Source organism: Exophiala dermatitidis (genome assembly GCF_000230625.1).
Source record: "Exophiala dermatitidis NIH/UT8656 unplaced genomic scaffold supercont1.2, whole genome shotgun sequence".
In the NCBI taxonomy this organism is placed as follows: domain Eukaryota; kingdom Fungi; phylum Ascomycota; class Eurotiomycetes; order Chaetothyriales; family Herpotrichiellaceae; genus Exophiala; species Exophiala dermatitidis.
In genome coordinates, this window is record NW_008751647.1 from 3,667,910 (window position 1) to 3,686,528 (window position 18,619).

Here is an 18,619-nt window from a genome sequence, read left to right on the forward strand (position 1 = left end):
GGATTGGACCTGAGACTTCGGACAGGGAGGATACGCCGATAAACGTGAAAAGAGAGGGTCCCAGGCTTGAAGAAGTCTCGACCAGCATTGATCCCGGTCCAGAGTTCGACGTGAGGAGCGTGGAGTCTATCGATAAAGCTGGGTCCAGCGTTCAGCTTCTCCCGGTTGTGGCGGCGCCTTCAACTTGAAGTAAAAAGATGTTCAACTTTGCGGCCTCGATGGAGATATGGAGACGCAAACTGGACATGACATTGGCCAGCCACAGCGCGACAGAAAAGGCACTGGAGCTGCAGTGTGGCCATTCAGGTGGCATCTCGCTTGCCTAGCGTGTCAGTGTCGCGTCTCTAGCGTTTCGTTAGCCTTCAAGCAGCCTTGCAGCTTGACGCGTCAGTTCCGTGCAAGGTGAAAGAAGTAGAGCTCGTAGCAGATGCCTATGCACTAGTATGAGAGCGAGCACACGACCATTGCTGCAAGAACTTGGATTGAAGTGACGATTCGCCCTCGGGAAACAGCGTGTTCATGCGTCCCACCTTGCTTATGTGCAGGAAACTGCGAACGGTTAAACTATATGCGTGGCCAGAACCTAGGCAGGGTGCGTTGCATTGGGTGTGCAAGGGCGACACGTTTGTCTACGCTCTGCTGTAGCCAACCGTTCAGGACGAGTGGGAGGCGTTTTCTAGGAGTGTGCAGTAGTAGTCGACACTACTGCGAGAGTCGTGTAGACCGTAGGTAGTTTGTTGTGACCATCCGCAGCTAGCTGGAGTGGACTTGACGTGCAGATGGTGGGTTGGACAGGAGAGACATCGACAGCCGACGCTGGTCATGGATATGGACATGGACATGGACATGGCCAGGATCGACCAAGAGCAGGGCGGAAGTTCGAAGGAGCAGACACAAACAGAGACCTCTCCACTCGAATGCAGCAGGGACAAGAAGAACGAATCGGTGGTAGAGGGTTGGAGGAGTCGTAGAAGATCAAAACAGGACGATGATGAGAGGAGCATCGAGAACAGCAGGGCCTGGAGTGGCTGATCGTGGTGCCTGCGCTGCGCCGACACCGACACCTACGCCAGCGCTTCTGCACTACGAGTGACCGCACACGCTGCCAGTGTCGGGCTCTCTCACGGTGCTACTTTTCCTCTTGCGTATAGTCCTGCTTTTATCGTCGCCTGCGCCCTCTATACCACTGCTCCTACAACTGATACAACTACTCATCCTCTCTTCTCTCTTCTCTTCAACACCTCAACTTTTATCCGTCTGCTCACCATTCTTCAGCTCTGCTTTTCTTCTCGATCAACTCGGGTTGTTTGTTTGTTTTGACTCCGCCTGTCACCCGCCTCTGCCGCCCACCCTTCGCCTCCCTGAAAACGCCCTGAGAACGCAGCCATTCCTCTCCACTTCGCCTCACCAGCCGACGGCATTACACAGCAGCTGCTGAACTACTGCTAGGCGCCGGACTCACTACTGCAACGCACGCGCCCCTTGTCTCCTGTTCCTCTTCGCTGGGATCCTCTCCCGGGGGCCACACAGGCTCCTCAGGCTCTTCAAGTTCCTCCAAGCGCTCGATCAGACTTTGAAGCTCCCCCCTGGAACCTGGCCTTTTTGGCACTTCTTGGACAACTTGGCTGGTCACACACAGCATTTCCTGTCACTGACCGAACCGACCGCCCAACTCTGACTGCATCCTCTGTCCGGTCTTCCCTCCCAGTCCCCCAGCAAAATATCCACCCTCGTGGACCGCTACTACGCCCTCTGCGACACTGGCAGTTCACTACTGTCAGTCACCGCCCGCCGAACACCCTGCGAAAGTCATCGCTCTCCTCCCTCTCGCCTTCTAAACTCACCCGTCCACCCACTTTCAACATTCCAATCCTCCACCACCAGCAAACCCTTCCTATCCTCCGCGTCAACACCTGTAAACAAGAAGCTGATCTTCAGGTCAACAATAACAACAGCTTGGGTGTTGCTTCTACACTTCTGGGTTTTTCAACTCGGAACCTTTTCTTCTACTTATTAGCTGCAGCGCTCAGCAGACACCCTGGTCAAGCCCCAAACTTCTCCCCTGGGCTTCCCAGCCACCGCCATTTTGCGGACCATACTCGCACGTTCTCGTCAACGGTCCTCGAACTGCGCGTCTTACAACGCATCTCTGCTGTCGCAACCCACGACCACCATCAGCATCCGTTTTCTGGCGTCTCGCATCTCTTAATACCGTCATTACCTTGCGACTAACATACAAGTTAACCTTCCTACGCCCCGGCGCTGTCCACTGTCTGCGACGCGCATCCATCCACCGGGTCGACCGCATAACCGCATATCCGAGCCTGCGCGCGCGCACAGCATGAGCCCGTGAACACTTCGCATACGGACCAGACCTGCAGGACTCTGGTCTTTGTCCCCTCGATTCAGATCACGAGTTCTCATCGAATTTCATCACAGCCAGCGCGCTTGTTTGCAACCATGGCCGACCGCGAAACTTCACCTACTCTCATGGCTTCCTCAGCGCAGCGCAAGCCACAAATGTCTATCACGCTGCCTCGCAACTTCGCTCCTCTACGACTCGATGCCGGGGACGATCCTAAAACACCGGACCAGACTTTCGCAGAGCTCAAACTACCGCCTCCGCCCCGTCATTCTACGTGTCGCATTCGACGCACAAGGATCGACATGGATGGTTTCCAGACGCGCAACAACGCTCTACCGGCCACCCTCTTCGCTTCAGACATTCCTATACCTTCCAGCGCCCGATCCATTCGAACGCAATTCGATTTGGATGCAGACATCCCATTGCCGTCGGTTGAAACCTTCCCTGCGCAGTCAAGACCACCCTATACCCATAGCCTTACAGACCCCTCGCCTAGTACGCGACTCACGCTATCAGCGCTGCAAGAATCACAGCTTCCACGGACCCCGGTGGCCCAGACGAAGGTGGTTGCAGCCGAATACAAGGACAGTACATGGGATATGCATCGCTCGTCCTCCGAATGTTCCATCCGTTCCGACTCATCTCAATCGTCATCCGAAACCTTTACTACCCGACCAACATCCTTTGATGGCAGCGCCACGAGTCCCGACCTCGACTTGCAGGATCCGTTCTGTCTGACCAAGGTCAACATCATCCCGGACACTCCGTCAAGAACAAGCAAGAAGCTACGAATCAACCCACTCATGTCGAAAGCGAATGTTCGGTGGAGTATTGAAATGGACAATCATCTCTTCAACGTATATCAGATGTATCTGGCAGACCCGACGGTGACCCCCTTCAAGACGGTGCCTGGCAGCATTCCACCCACCGGAGTCTGCCATCGAGTTGCTAGAAGAGCCAAAGAAACGTGGCCCAGGGCGAGCAGGATCTCGAAGCCCATCATCCGGAGATACAAAATGCGCAATGTCATCGAAAATCGCAACTTCGTCAGAGACAAGACTCCCGAACCCAATGACTTCCTGCGGACTGACCACAGCGAGGGTGCAAGGGCTTCCTGGCCGTCAGAATCCGCCACGAGAAGGCGTCTGAAACAATTATGCAAGGAGAAATTCACCATCACTGCGCACTATCAAAGACTTCGCGAGTCTAGGAGTCCTTCCCCATTCTACGAGCAGTTCACCAGGCGACCGTCCCGGTCGCCGTCCATGTCCCGACAAGCTGACCCTGAAGCAAGCACAACATACGCCACCCGAGAACTTGGTATTTCCCTTGTTGCCAGTGGAGCAACGGCGCCCTTGGCTCAACTTGTGACGGGCGTGTCACCGCCTACTCAGCAAATGTCGGACGATTGGTTCAACACCCCTATCAACCACTCGGACGCTATGGCCGTCTCAACTCCTGCAGGTCTAGGAATTCAGACCCAGGCCGACAAGCTAAAGGTAGCGAGCAATATTCCGCGCCTCGCATCGCCGTTCAACTACAGCACTTGGAATGGATCCAGTAATGCCAATCCTAAGCACCGCCGACACATTACCCATCACCAGTTCGAAACCATTCATGCAACGGGTTCGAGATTACTTTCGCCGTTCAAGTTAGAAACAGACGCTTCTTTTAATAACAAGCGACGTGCGCAGCATAATCTGGAGGATGAATTGAGTCCCAGTGGGAGCAATATCAGTAACAAGCTCGGGGCGAATCTCAACTTGGACATCCCCACTCCGACCACGTTTGAGCCGCAGCAAGCCTCAGTTCGTCCAGAATTGGTCTTCACGGGTGCCGGCGACATCAGTCAGCGGCGAATCCGTGTTCGGAATAGAGGAGCTACATTGGGCTCAGTAAACAGCAGAGACCACATTGAGCGATTGTTTACGCCTCCGACTTTGAACACACCTGGCACAGACGATTCGAGCATCCCTCCTGTGCCGGCGTTACCACCTTCTCTCACAGCACTGGCAGGTTCAAATTCTACTACTGGTGTCTCCTCTGGACTTGCGCCTCCCGAGCCCGACTCGACGCAAAAACGGCTTGGAAGCCCTTTCGAGCTCGATCCGTCTAGAAGAAGCTACCGCGCAAAGAATTCGCGACATGTGCCGAGCATGAGTGACCCGTTTATCAACACCAGCGCTTTTGCTTCGGCCACGCCCAGTCATGGACATACCAGTAGTATGAGCATCGGAGAGAGGTTGGCCACGTTCGATCCTTTTCACCCAAGCCATTTTCAGAGACGGGCGTCGTCTTCAGCGCCGACAGACGATCCTTTCACCTGATTGAGCATATTGTGATCCCCGAAACGATGGCAGGACGGCTTCTGCGCACACCCTTTCTGTCTATTTTGGGGAATGGTTACCTTCATTGGCGTTGAGGGCATCTATCAAAGGGACTGGTTACGCGGTCTGGTTTGAGCGAAATTGGAGTTTTTGGGAAGGAAGGCCATTCGAATTGGCTATGAGCGTTGCAATTTGCCTTGGGATGAAATACTTTGTCGAGTGTGTGATGAATTGAGAAGCCTAGAGTGGCAGAGGCAAGAAAACAGCATTGATATGAATTGGAAAGCAGGCAAGACACAGAAAGGAGTCTTGGAGAGCATGTCAGCCGACTTGTGCGTTTATTGATGTTTCTTCGATTGAGTGGTTAGGTTGCGGCGCATTCTTTGGGATGAGTTGGTCTGCGGTGGTGCTTTTGAGGGCTTGTAAGCTGCACAGACTGGACACTGGGCAGCCCAGAACAGACAGAACAGGACAGAGAAAGCACGAGAGCACCCGGCAAAGGTTGCATGTTTGATGAGAGAAGCCCGACGGCAACGGCTGTCAACATGAATTGCGCGCTGTTTCATGAGATTACGACCTTTTTCAAATAAGCACAATGATCACGATCAACCACCGATTTTCGGTTTCCATGTTTTCTCGCAATGAAAATTGATACTAGGTACATAGCATGTAGTGCCTTAGAGAGGAGATTGTCCGTGTTACATACCTTACGGCAAAGACATTGGCAGCATAGCCTCGCCGAGTCTCTCTCGCGCCCGGTACACTGTGCTTAGCTACCTATGAGCCATGAAGTTTGGAGCCGACGACGTCGCATCAATATTATCATTATCGCATCACAGGTGATACATCTACATATCTTATGTATCTAATATTCAACGGCCCGTTCGGCGCCTGGAAAATCTCCTCAGGACTCTTTTTGGCGTTGCTTCTGGACTTCTGTGGTGCTGGCACGCGATGGAGACGCAACCGGCGCCCGACGCTGTGGGCTGGTGGGACAGCTTACGTTAAAACAGGCTTTTATATTGGTTTCTGAGGAATTGTTCTGGCACTAAACCCGTGGCGTTGGCTTCTGGTTGACAAGCGAATTGGACCGGGCTCAACGCGGGTTCTTTATGCATCATGGCGATTCGTGGGCATGGTATAAGATACACCATTTGGTGGAGTCGGCCTCGACCTTTTGATCCATTTGCTTCCAGCTAAAATTCAACCGGTCTGTTTTCTCCCTTCACTGCTTCCCTCCTGGTTGGGGATGCGAACGACAGACCACTCGGCAGCTAACAGTGTCCCAGGAAAATCTCTGTCGGCGCTCCATCCAACAAAGACGTCGCCGGCCATGTCCCATCAAGTCTCCTGGACCGATCGCCGGGGCTTGGGGGGGTTGGCAGCTCGAGCCCCTTTCCGGCTACCTAGTACACTGTACGTGAGTCTACTCGTATAAGACATCTCTACCCCAGACTCCAGGCCTCGACGAAGCTTGCAGGGTTTGGTCCGAGTACCAGGGGAGAGAACCAAAAGGCTTTTTTGACCATTCCGGCAGCCGTGGGTTGTGGAAACTTTCTGACTTCCCTCCCCATCGACACTCCCCGTATCACGACAACGACAGAAGGTGTGAGGGCTCGACGTGACTAAATCGAGCCTTGTCTTCTTGCCCTTAGCCCAGCATGGTGCTTTCGCCGACCGCCGTTCGGTTTTTGGTATGTCCATACAACCCACCCCAAGCCTTCAAGACCACCTCACTTTATACCAAACCGGATATGTTATGTTGTTATTCATTCATAGACTGACCGGGCGGATGTTGTCTCGCACAGATAGTCATATTCGTCGCACTCGGATCCCTGACGTATGGCTACTGCAGCAGTATTATTGCGACGACGCTGGGGCAGCCCTCGTTCATCGCGTACTTTGACCTGGACACGCGATCCAATGCGACGGACCTGACGGGGGCGATCAACGGACTTTTCCAGGCGGGCGGTCTGTTGGGAGCTCTCTCGATCATCAAGACGCCAGACTGGCTCGGCCGCCGCAAGGCCCTGCTGTTGTACGCGATCATCACCCTCATCGGCGGCGCGCTGCAAGCCGGCAGCGTCAACATCGGCATGTACCTGGTGATGCGGTTCCTGACGGGGATCGGCATCGGGGCTCTGGTCGGTCTGGTACCTCTGTATCAGTCGGAGATTGCTCCGCCTCGCATTCGCGGTCTGTTGGTCGGCATGCACGGCGTGTTAATCTGTGTCGGCTACTCCCTAGCCAGCTGGATCGGGCTCGGGTTTTATTTCGTCAACGCGAGCGGTGCGCAGTGGCGGCTCCCTCTGGCCATCCAGTGTTTGCCACCCTTGTTTCTGTCGCTGGGCGTTCTGTTCCTGCCCGAATCGCCCCGCTGGCTGCTCGACCAGAACTGCGTCGATGAGGCGTACAAGTCTTTCGTGGCGGTGCGCGCCGAGAGCGACGATGCCATGTTGAACAATGAACATGCCATCCGTGCCGAGTTCAAGTTGTTGCAGGGCCAGCTGTTGCATGAGAAACAGGAGGAGTTGTCGTTGGTCTCATTGTTCAAGTTGCCCCATTTCCGCAAGAGATGTCTCGTCGGCTGGTTGACTATGTTTGGATGCCAGGGCACGGCAACTTTGGTTATCAATAGTGAGTTTTACTCTTTTGCATCACTTTACCTGGTCACCTTGCATGACCACTTCTTGACGACCCCTTTTTTGTTCTTTGGTGTTTCTATCATACTTACCTCTGATCTCTCTCTCTAGATTACGGCCCCTCCCTCTACGCCTCACTCGGCTTCTCTACTGTGCCCCAACTCGTCATCCAAGGCTGCTGGATCACCGTCTGCCCATTCGGCAATTTACTCAACTCTCTCGTCGTTGACCGATTCGGCCGCACACGAATGCTCATGGTCGGATTCGCTGGATGCGTGGTCGCCTTAATTGGCGAGTGCGCGACGGTCGACGTGTTCCAACGGACGGGATCCCATGGATCCGCCAGCGCAGCTGTGTTTTTCCTGTTTTTGCATATCGCCTTCTTCTCGGCCTGCTGCGACGCCACCAGCTATATTTATGCGGCTGAGATCTTCCCCACTCCCGTGCGCGCAAAGGGTTTGGCGGTCTCGATTTCAGGCCTGTTTATTGCCACGATTGTGTTTTTGCAGGCCGCTCCGTCGGCGTTTGCTGCCATCAAGTGGAAATATTATCTGGTGTTTATTGCTGTCACCACTGTCATCTTCTTGGTGGTGTGGTTCTATTTCCCGGAGACGAAGGGCCGTTCGCTTGAGGATATTGGCCAGGTCTTTGGGGATTCGGTCGAGCCACTGACTTTGGGCATGGATGTGGACAATGCAAATGACGTGGATGAGAAGACGACCGCGCGTGATCGCGTTGGACCGGCGAGCGGAGATGGGGAAGGTGATGATGAGGTCGAAGAGGGTGTCACTGTGGCACCGAGTGAGAAGTACTGATATTTTTTGTCTCACTTCTGCTCACGAGGGGACTTATATACTGCGAGCAAAGCATCCTGTCCACACACGACTGCAACTATGGTATCTATCTATAGGCGCTGGTTCATGTACCGACATAAACAGGTACACCGTAGACGCATGCATTTACATATCACTACATAGATGAACACATACCCATCCAGCTTCAGCAATGTCTGGGGCAGGTGAAACCATAGGTGTTGTGTCCGTTCTCAAATTTGGATCAGGCCCATCTGCTGAATCAATCTCTCCCTCGCACTCTGGCACCAATTGTTCCAATCGGTAAAGAAACCCGGCAGGATGCGGGCACTCTTGTCGGTCAACTGTCTCCGCCTGGTGTCGGCGTAGATGTCGACTATATCCTCGATATGACCTGGGTCGGCCTTGACGAGGACTTTGACGACCAGAATGCTCGCCTGGCTGGCGACGCTGGAGTGGGCGTTTGACGATTCGCGCGCCGCTTCCTCGTGGATACCCACGAGAGTCTCGAGGACAGCAAGCGATGGATCGGGCTCTAAAGCATTGTTCAGTTGGGGGACATTGAACCCCTTGCAGCGGGCGCAGAACTGTTGCAGAATGTTGCATGCCCGATCGGCCAGCTGCTTGGTGCGTGTGGTGCGTGCGAGTCTCAGCAGCGGCACAAGTAGATTGATAGTCAAAGGGTTATGCTGCTGATGTTTGAGGTACGAATCGATCAGGTCCAGCACCCGATTCTTGAAGTTGACCACGTTCTCACGCGCGTCCTTTGCTTCCTTTTTCTTGCTTTTGGTCTGTCGCGCCCGGAACACTTCGGCCAGTTTGTTGTCCAGCTCCATCATTTCGTCGTCGCCCATGTCTTGGTCGGAGTCTTCATCATCCTCGTCGTTGTCGGCAGCAACGTCGTTCTGGTCAAGTGGTCGTGTGCCTAGAGCCGAGGCAAGTGCGGCGTCAAACTTGGCGAGTTCTTCGTCTTCATCGTCGTCTTCTTCGCCTTCCTCGTCCTCAGAGGCAGCGGAAGACGAGGAAGCATCGTCGTCGTCATCATCAGACTCGGAAACGGACTCGACTTCGACATCCGAGTCTACTTCCACGTCCGAATCATCTCCATCTTCCATGTCGACGTCTTCTTCTGCTTGGAACATCTCCTGCTGGCCCTGTGCATTCTCTTTGGTTTTCAGGATCTGACACAGAGACTCCAGCCCTTGCTCGGTTATGTGCGGGGCAAACGCATCGAAAATCTCGACCGAGATCCGTCTGAGAAACTTGGATGGCTTGGATGCGAAGCTCAGGATGATTTCGACTATGTCGTCGATCGACTCGGGAACTGCACTTGCACCACTGTCCTTAGCCTTGCGCTTTTGCTTTTCCAATCCCCATTGCTGCTGGTGTTGGAGGAGTTCCTGTAATATCTCGACCGCATCCGTCTCATCAAGGTATGCCTGCAGGAGCACGACGGCATAGAGCAGCGACAGGCCATCTGCAAATGTGGGAAATGTACCATTGGTGGTGTCGTTGGTCGTTGTCTTCGCCTTTGTTTCCTTCTGTCGGGCTGCTGATGCGCGTTTCTTTTCAGGCGTGTGAAACGTTGTTGGGATATTCTTGAGCACGTGCCACCCCTTCTGCACTATATCTTGGACGCTGTCGTCAAAGGTGTTTGCTTTGCGAATCTTCTTTTCAATGTCTGGAATATGAAGGACAACTTCGAGCAAGACGTCGGCCCCGATGGGGCCTAGCCTCAGTGCTTGCTCCAAGGCAAGAGTAAAACGCTCCTTGAGAAATTCCCATACCTCGGGAAGGATGGTATGGATGGTATGTTCCCTGGTGTCATGTCTAGAGGCATCGGGGTGGGCCCAGAAACAGACCTCTGATACCCACACCGACAAAATGATTTTCGCAAGCTCAGTCCTCTGTTTAGTGGCGTCAGCGCTGCTTTCAGTATGCGTTTGCGTCTTCTGGTCTGGACTGCGCAACAATGCCGAAACCACCTTTGATTCCAGGCTGATGCAAGTCTTTTGCCGGATCAGGGTGGTCTTGGGGTCTTCGTCTTCAGCTGATTTTGTTCTCAAGACTGAGTCTAGAGTCCAATAAACAGCCTCGAGAATCTGGGGATCTTCCAACTCCACAAAACTCTGGAACGTCTTGGACTTGGTGAGCTGATCAAAGTCGCCGTAAGAAACACTCTCGAGAAGTGCCCGGATGCAGGCCCCCGTCACCCCATGCCTGCGAGCGGTGCGGTCCTCGGGAACAAGGCGAGTGTGGAATGCCTGGGACAGCCTCTGTGCATGTTTCTGAAGGAATCTTTCCGAGCTCTTCAAGGAATTGGCGAGGCAACGCGTGGCTTGAGGCGTAAAGGTGTGCTCTAGCAAATGCTGAGGAGCTTTCTCAAAGACCTTCCTCCAGAGACTGAACCCCCAAGCCTTTCGTTCCGTGCTGCTGGAGGGAGAAAAAAGTCCTTTGTCAACAACCGTGTCCCAGAACTTGTCGAAAGTGACCCTGTCCGATTTGCCCTTGGAAGAAGCTTCTCCTCGGAAGATCTCATCCAGCACGATGTCCCATGCAAAATGAAGGTTGGCAGACCACCTAGCTGAACCCTGCACTTCCAGCTCGGAATCCTCTTGCTCTGACGACTGGCTTCGGGCATCTTTAAGGAACTCGGCCAGGACATTCACATCCTTCTTCGCAAGCGGGTCCCCGTGCTTCCAAACCGACCGCGGCAGATTGGCCGAAGGAAAAAGTCGCTCTGCCGTCAACCAGATGGCAACTCCTTCGGGCGATCGGACCAGTTTGTGCGCGGCCAGTTGTTCGATGATCTCGGCTACAAAAGTATCCGGCAGTTTCTCACGATTCAACACAATACAATTCACCAAAATCCAGCCACACTCTTGACGAAGCCAGGGTTTCTTGATGGCCAAGCTGCAGATCAAATCCAACAGGCGCTTCCAGACAGCGAGATCGGGCTTCTTCAGAAGAACCCCGGACTTCAGCACCGCATCGGCTCCAAAAACTCGACCAAAGTAGTGGTCACGCTCATCTTGACCGCTTGTGCCGCCTTCCGGGACGGTCTGGGCCTCGAGAATGTCCACAATGGTCCCGACCGACAAGCTGATTTCTGAACCTGAATCCAACTCCAGGGGCAATTGTGAAAGCAGCTCCGTCAATGCAACAGAGAAGCCAAGTCGTGCAGCTTTTCGACTACTGCAGAGGCCGCGAAACAACCTTGTCAAAATTGTCCGCGTCTGTTCTGCACTGGTGACGCCCGGCTTGAAGATCTTCGACACCAGGGTATGGGCACCCTTGAGGCGAACCGACTCATTGTCATCGGCGAGCTGTTCGTAAACCTGCACCAGTTCGGTGTCCACTTCCCTCTTCCGTTTCAAGTTCTTCGACATTTTCAAACCGGGATCTGACATCGTTGGCAGACAACCCGTAGTGAGTCTTTGTAAATATACGGCTGACACCCTCTGCCGCCGGAAGGAACTCTTGAACTTTTTTATTTATGCCAAGGCGCCGAACCTCCGACCACCGACAGCACTGGCAGTGTGGGGTGCCAGTGCAGCGCAGCGCAAGGCTGAGAATGACTCAAAGATGACTCAGCAGGGATCAATGATTCGCCGAAACCCCGCCAGCTCCAATTCCAGTTCTAGAAGCGCAGGAAAGTTCCAGACAACTTGAAGACAAGAGACGATCACTCACAAGTTGCAGTGCGACAAAGAATATCAGCAACTTAGTGAGACACCAGCACCAGAACCTTGAGAAGCCGCAAACCACCACGACAACCTTTTCACAACGCACGCCTCCCTACATCAGCTGCACCTAGTATACACTCCGTGGACTCGTCCTAGACAGCACCGTTGCACCTATCGTCTGGACTGATTCGATAACAGCTTGATCGGACTGCACGCGAGCAACCCGATATATCACTTCCCTCCCGCATCCCACCTCTCCTGCCCCATCACCCCGCCATCCACCGTCGCAATCATGCAAGCCTTACCAGAACCACGACAACAGACCTTCGAGGAGATTTATGGCCCTCCCGAAAACTTCTTAGAAATAGAGGTACGTCCTCGCAGGAGCTGGTGCACAACCCGCCGGCGGCAACAGCTCTGATCCGATCCGACTGACGCCTGCATGCCGGCTGACACAAATACTATACAGGTCAAAAACCCACAAACGCACGGCTCTTCTCCTCGAAACATGTATACATCGTACGAGATCCATACGCGCACCAACATCCCGGCCTTCAAACTGCGCCATTCGGTCGTGCGCCGCCGATATTCCGACTTCGAGTACTTCCGCGACATTCTGGAGAGGGAGAGTGCCAGAGTCACGATCCCTCCGTTGCCGGGAAAGGTGTTTACCAACCGTTTCTCCGACGATGTCATCGAGCACCGAAGAGAAGGGCTTCAGCGGTTCTTGCAGATCGTGGCAGGTCACCCGCTATTGCAGACTGGTAGTAAAGTGCTAGGCGCATTCATACAAGGTAAGCAGAAGCATGCAGGGTGCTCCTTCACGGCCCTCCCTGGTCATGTCTCGGTTGCGAAGTACTAGGCTGACCATGTTTTCCAACTCGACGACAGATCCGAACTGGGACCGCAACGCTTGGTGAAGTGGCGGATGATGTTGAAGAGCGTCGGAGGGCCCCGCCCTCATAATGATAAACCCCATTCCAATGCACGACTTTTGGCCCAGACCGGCCCAAAATGGTCTGCACTACTCTAACTCTATCCTACATCAAAAGATGCCCGCATGCTCGATTCAACCCGCCGCTTGCTGTATGAGTCTCCAGGCTTGCGTATGGGGGAACCGACCGAGTCATTCCTTCCTCCTACTATCACAGTTAACCCGCAGAGAAAGCAAAAGACAAAGCAAAGCAAAATGAAAGAGAACAACAACCCGTCGACTATGTACGTATATCGGGCTGGAAACGCGCAGGATACCGTTGGGCCTGGGATCAGAACCTCGCACTTTCGTTCAATTTCAATCAGCTTGGTTGGGTGGGAAAGTCTCTACGTGTCAATGTTGAACCGGCCTACAGATGTTCCCATATCTTTCGGTGGTAAGGATGCAACACCTTGCGTAGCGGGAGCAGTTTGCTAGGGCTGAAAAGCAATGACATGAAGACATTGAACTACTACTGCTTAAGCCATTTTAGCTACATCCAGGTTTCCTATGTTTTTGCTTAGTACTCGCAGCGTTTGTCTATTTCTGCTCAGCAACAATTCGAGTTCGTAAGATTCACTGCTGCACTGCGATATAGGTACTGGACCCGATACCTCGCCGGTAACATGGGGATCAACGTTCATAAGCAGATTTGAAATCATGTCATTTATGCATACAGCTGCCTCACGTCGCTACAAGACCCAAGGTCTGCTCGGACCATGTCTAAGCAGCGAAAGCGAAAGAAAAAAAAAAAAGAAGTCAGCGATGGCGGAAGCGCTCTTGCAATCACCCTATTTTTTGGTACTCCTGCTCCACACTTGGAGCAAATCGTGCTCTTTTGCTCGAAAAAGCCCATTCGAAAGGCGGTGATTTGACAGCACGCCCCTATGCGACCGCTGTCGTGTTACATACCGATTTCTTCCCACTCATGGAGCGGAGGTAGCCTGTTGTCCTCCCAATCCATGTTGTCGCCGACATCAAGCGTGAAGCTCGGCAAGGTGACGCCTGGCTGCTGCTGCTGCTGTTGTTGTAGTAGTTGCTGTTGGTCCTTCTCGCTCGACTTGTCCCTTGTATAGTCTTTGTCTTTGTCTTTGGCGCCTTCGCGGTCCTGGTGGTCCTCTTTATCCGCGGAATGGAGTAACATGGTCATGCTACTGGAAGACGTGGACCGTTTTGTCAGCCCACTGATAGCGATGCCGTGCAGTGAAATGTTGGAATTCGAACGTAAGGCAGAAGAGGCCTGATGGTTTGGCGATGTTGATGATGACTCTGGGCTCCTGGCGGGGATTCCAACCTTGCCGGTCCCTGTACCAGCAGCTTTCGGCACAGTTGTTTGACCGCCGAGCTTGTCGGTCCTTTTGAGCTCCGATTTGAGGGGCGCAGTCTCGGCGTGCTTATAGCCTTCTGGATACTTGGTGCGTATACGGTCACGTAGATCGGTCGCTCGGCGGTGGTGTAAGTCAAGCTCAGGATCATCGTGAATGGCGGTCCATTGGAATCCGTGTTTGCCCACGCCTTTGAGCAGATTCCTGTCCTCAATAGTGGTCCAGGCTCGGCGCTTGCGGCGCGGTTTCCCGGATTGACCTGAATCCCGCAACGAACTTGTGCCAACACCCCTATCCGGCGAGATGGAGTCTGGAGGAGCACTGGAGTCTGGTGGAGCACTGGAGTCTGGAGGAGCACCGGAGCCTTCTGTAAAGGCTGATGTCTCGGTGTCAGGGGGCGTTTTGACAAACCCTGTATCTGTCCTAGGAACTGAGTCATTGTTTGCACATACTCGATAGCGATCCTTGAGGTCGACTGAGCTGCGATCACTAAATTCGAAAGAGGGATCGTCGAGGATCTGTTTCCATTTGCCAATACCGTATTTCTTCACGCCGGCTAGAAGATCTCTCGTCTCGTTTTCGGACCATTTACGTCGTGTACGCCGAGGCTTGCTATCTTTCGACGCGGTCAGTGCAAATACCGGCTTCGGGTTGGCCGGCACGGCAGCTTCCTGTAACGAGGTGGTGTGAACACCTGTAAGCTGCCTCGACGTGGGCGTCTCCTGATCAACTTGACTGGCGGAAGGGTTGGCATGAGCTGGGGAAGTGTACTGGGCCGATTCGGTTAATATGTCCTTGACATGGATCTTGGAGGTGGTGTTTGAGCGGGATAGCCCAGGCCGGGAGTCGACATCGATAGAAGGGAGCAAAGCCGCAGACGGTGGAGGCTCATGTAGTCCGGTTACCATCGCGGGCAGCATAGGGGCGGGCCGGTTCTGTCGTTCATCTTTCGGTGCCGGCCGGGGCAGTCGTCGGATCAAATCCAGTGAATTGGATTCATTTTCCACATCGATCCTCGGCCGCTTCTGAGCATAGGGATGTTCCAAAGTGGCGGGCGCCTGAATGGGCGATTTCTCCACCACTGACAGACTGATGAATGAAGGAAGCTGCGTCGGAACGATTTCTTGACCATCTCTGGCTTCAAGCAGTTCGCTAATGGCCAAATGTGGTTTCTTTGATTCTCTAGCCAGCAGCACATCATTGGGTGTGATTTTGGGAGCTCTTTTCTTCTCGCTGCGTTCCTCCGCAAGCGTGTTCTGCTTGGTAGTCCGACTGCTTTGTATAATGTTGTTGGCCCCGGGCTCCAGCGGCAACGGGACGTTCCCATGTCTGGTAGGCGCGGGGTTGCGTAGAGGAGCGATTTGGAATTCGGTCAAAGCAGGCAGATCAGAGATTTGAAACTGAGGATCGTCAAGGAGGCCAGGTAATGGCTCGGTGATAGAGTTCATGCTGGCAGTGGAGGGTCATTGCCAAACCTGCGTGGTTGAGCAAGGTTGAAGAGTGGGAGAATCTCCAGCCTGATAACGTGGGATGGAGGACAATCGATGTATGCGTCCAAAGGCCTGGTAGAAAGACGTCACAAAAGATCCGAGATCACAAAGGACAGAGAAGGTCGTTTTCTGGAGCTCCCTTTTCGTGTTTCGCTGGGGTCCAGGATGCAGCGTGTCGAGGATGTTGGGTTCTAGACTTTGGAGAGACAACGTGAAGCGAACACAACCGTCTACAGAACAAATTGCACCAGCACGGAGATACGGCTGCAGATCCGGACATTCATCTTTGTCACATACAAACTGTCACCTTAAAAACATCATTACTGTTACCTCTCCCGCTCTTTCTCCCTCAAATACTAGTACGTAGGTACTCATCTGCGCTAGAGATTGATCAGGTAATGGCCTGCATCCAAGTTGCCTCACCTGTTGATATATCTGCCCATCATACCATCTCGAGAACCCCCATGTGAGTTTCGGTGACTGCAACACTCCCGCGCCCGGCGATTGGATGCTCTCACCACTCCGCCATTCCCACCACTTTCATGGGGGTAACCTGCTCATCTGGACAGTCGTAACGAGTGTACAGGGCCCTGAGAGAAACAATACAACAAGCCTGTCCGCTCCCGGCGGATCCCAGTCTGCCTTGGGCGACTCGATCCTTCCCATTCAATCCTGCCAGGGCCGTACCGAAGGGAGTTAAACCCAAATATCATGTACGCTACTTGTAGCGAAAGATCAGGATGAAAAGGACGGGAACAATAGCCCGATCCGCGGCAACGGTTAGTGCAGGGTTCGGCGCAGGCAAACCTTAGGGTAGACTACATTGCATATTGGACAACTCAACTCACCACCAAGGATTGTCCCCCTGCAGTATCCGCCTCAAGGGACAGATTGAAAGGACTGTATAGTGAAGCTCGAGCTTCTACTCACTGCGCTCCTTCCGCGGTGGAGTCGAACGCTACCCGCAAAGCATAATGCCCTGGTTAGTGGCATGATGCTTTCGTAAGTTCATGTCCAGACTTCGTATTGCCATCAAGGACGGTGCACAATGATCGATCCTAGCCATAGAATGCGCCCGCCAGGCTGGCCTGTTTCCTATGCTCGAATATATGGCTGGTCCGGCAAGTGCTCCAGAAGCTCAAAGCTTTGCTCGAGAGTAGGAAGCTGTTGGGGTGGCAAGGACAATCATCAATCAGCGTCGGCCACAGTCGCTAGCCCAAATTCTTTTCATCATGGTTTGTTCCTGCAGTGGGCAGTCGTTGCCTCGCGCTTTGCCATTGGAGACACGGAGGAGGGAGACATACTGCTCCAGTGAGGTTGGAGGAGTTCAAATAGTAATGTCCTGCGTTCAGGGGTGGTGCGTGACACAGCAAGGCGCCATTTTGTAGGCGAATCCTTCCTCTAGCAGTGTTTCAATTCAAGTTCTTTGGAAAATCTGAATATCGGCTGGTCGGAGAGCCCCATGTGATGGACTAGGAACCGACATTAGTGACCATGCCGCGCGTCTTCTCATTAGATGGGGAACAGTGATAGCTGGACAGCGGGAGGCTGACAGTATATTATTTGGCAATAATAGGCTGCCAGCCTGTGAAGATTCTGCTCTGATCACCCGTCAATGCCAGTCGTTGGCAAGAGCTCTCTTCAGGGGTTGGGCTGCTTGATAACTGCCTCGATCCTCGCAAGCCGCCAACAGGGGTGCCCGTGCGTGAAAAGACACCTTCTCTTGTGAGTCGTAAGCTGCATTCGCCAGAAGGGTGCTTTCGGGTGCGGAGGACTTCCCGGCCCAAGGATGTGGTTGGTCGTTTGAGCCGGACGCCAGTGTTTCAGGATCTTTTGCAGTCGACCACAGCTCAAGAGTGTGTACACTGGCAAGTCTCTGGTCTTCAACCGGCGGTGCCCAGGAATAGATCCTGGCCTCGTCCACCAAGAGTTGGCTGAACGCAGGCGCGGAGTAGTGACAAGAACCTCTAGCACTTCGCGAAAGAGGATGATCAGTCATCCTCTTCCAAGGTTTGGGGATTGAGGATGATGGATTGCACCGGAGGTGTCGCTAGTAGTGGTGGGTGGACAAATGGGGATGTTTCAGGCCCGGCTGCGGAAGACGCTTGTGGTTTGGACTTGGTGCGGGAGATGGCCTCCCTGGCCCTGGTGGCCGTTATAGGCTGCTCCCAGCTACGTCGGTAGGTACTGTACAAGGGAGTGTGTCGGCACCGATGTGGCCCCCAGCGGGCTCCTGTGTAGTATTCCTCTTTCCATTGTCTAGTAGATGCTACAGCTTCAAGCTCTGCGTCGATAGCTGAGGGTTTAGATGAGGACGAGCGACGTCCCGTGTCTTAGGTAGCATTGGGTTTGGGCAGGGCTTCAATCGTCCAGTGCATCATTCCTCTGCGGCGGAGTCGATGCGTGGAAACATCTCATGAACGATCATTGGAAGTGGCTTCAACGAGATGAAACTACTGACGAGAAGGAGTCTGATATTCAACATAATGTAGCGAGGAGCGTGCAACAAGAGGAACTTCACCGCTATACATGAGGTAGCACTACACAGAAAGTCCCTGGAGCTGGGATGCTCTGTACCTGGTAGTTGGCAGCTGGACATTACTGTAGCTTTGGGCCTGTCCGCACACGCGCAGTCCACGTCTCCCGAGTCCTTTCAAGTTTGTTCTGCAGTGCGTCGTCTGCGCTTCTCCCGCAGCTCTTTTGGGCTTCCCCCTGATTGACATCCATCCACTGCATCTTCCTCTGCACTACATCCTCCAACTCCCCATTTTCCTTCTATCGCACTCTTTCTTTTTGACGTCTGCCTCGTGCCTTGACTTCCAATCCTCCTCTCTAATGTCCGTTCAGCCCTGGAGTGCTGCTTCGATTCTCTCCATCGTTTATGTTATGGTTCCATAATACGACCTCTTACTGAGCAATTCGTGCTCTACAGCTGCTAGAGTAATACCAGTCCATCCACGAAGCCATCCTCGTCTCGAGCCCTCGATTCACGCAGCTGC

General features: G+C 53.5%; 6 protein-coding genes across 6 annotated transcripts; 3 read left to right on the forward strand and 3 right to left on the reverse strand.

The window, feature by feature from the left end:
• Positions 1-325: 325 nt before the first annotated feature.
• HMPREF1120_02793 (uncharacterized protein) lies at positions 326-1,996 on the reverse strand. Its single transcript, XM_009156839.1, has one exon. The coding sequence runs from the start codon at positions 1,002-1,004 to the stop codon at positions 654-656; it is 351 nt and encodes a 116-aa protein (XP_009155087.1). The 5' UTR covers positions 1,005-1,996; the 3' UTR covers positions 326-653.
• A 464-nt stretch (positions 1,997-2,460) lies between these two features.
• Positions 2,461-4,692, forward strand: HMPREF1120_02794 (uncharacterized protein; the record flags this gene model as incomplete). The annotated part of the gene is made up of 1 exon (XM_009156840.1): positions 2,461-4,692. The coding sequence occupies one exon, from the start codon at positions 2,461-2,463 to the stop codon at positions 4,690-4,692; it is 2,232 nt and encodes a 743-aa protein (XP_009155088.1).
• Positions 4,693-5,727: 1,035 nt separating this feature from the next.
• On the reverse strand, positions 5,728-11,705 carry HMPREF1120_02795 (DNA polymerase phi subunit). Its single transcript, XM_009156841.1, has one exon. It carries the CDS (start codon positions 11,554-11,556, stop codon positions 8,380-8,382), a length of 3,177 nt encoding a protein of 1,058 aa, XP_009155089.1. The 5' UTR covers positions 11,557-11,705; the 3' UTR covers positions 5,728-8,379.
• Positions 6,354-8,149, forward strand: HMPREF1120_02796 (MFS transporter, SP family, sugar:H+ symporter; the record flags this gene model as incomplete). The annotated part of the gene is made up of 3 exons (XM_009156842.1): positions 6,354-6,386; positions 6,501-7,329; positions 7,446-8,149. 3 exons carry the CDS (start codon positions 6,354-6,356, stop codon positions 8,147-8,149), a joined length of 1,566 nt encoding a protein of 521 aa, XP_009155090.1.
• A 419-nt stretch (positions 11,706-12,124) lies between the features above and the next one.
• On the forward strand, positions 12,125-12,694 carry HMPREF1120_02797 (sorting nexin-3; the record flags this gene model as incomplete). The annotated part of the gene is made up of 2 exons (XM_009156843.1): positions 12,125-12,202; positions 12,302-12,694. The coding sequence occupies 2 exons, from the start codon at positions 12,125-12,127 to the stop codon at positions 12,692-12,694; spliced, it is 471 nt and encodes a 156-aa protein (XP_009155091.1).
• Positions 12,695-13,245: 551 nt separating this feature from the next.
• On the reverse strand, positions 13,246-18,222 carry HMPREF1120_02798 (uncharacterized protein). The gene has a single exon (XM_009156844.1). The coding sequence runs from the start codon at positions 15,576-15,578 to the stop codon at positions 13,710-13,712; it is 1,869 nt and encodes a 622-aa protein (XP_009155092.1). The 5' UTR covers positions 15,579-18,222; the 3' UTR covers positions 13,246-13,709.
• Between the last annotated feature and the right edge of the window lie 397 nt (positions 18,223-18,619).

Coding starts and splice junctions, on each gene's coding strand:
- HMPREF1120_02798 (XM_009156844.1), bottom strand. CDS start 15,578: ATGAACTCTATCACCGAGCCATTACCTGGCCTCCTTGACGATCCTCAG.
- HMPREF1120_02793 (XM_009156839.1), bottom strand. CDS start 1,004: ATGCTCCTCTCATCATCGTCCTGTTTTGATCTTCTACGACTCCTCCAA.
- HMPREF1120_02795 (XM_009156841.1), bottom strand. CDS start 11,556: ATGTCAGATCCCGGTTTGAAAATGTCGAAGAACTTGAAACGGAAGAGG.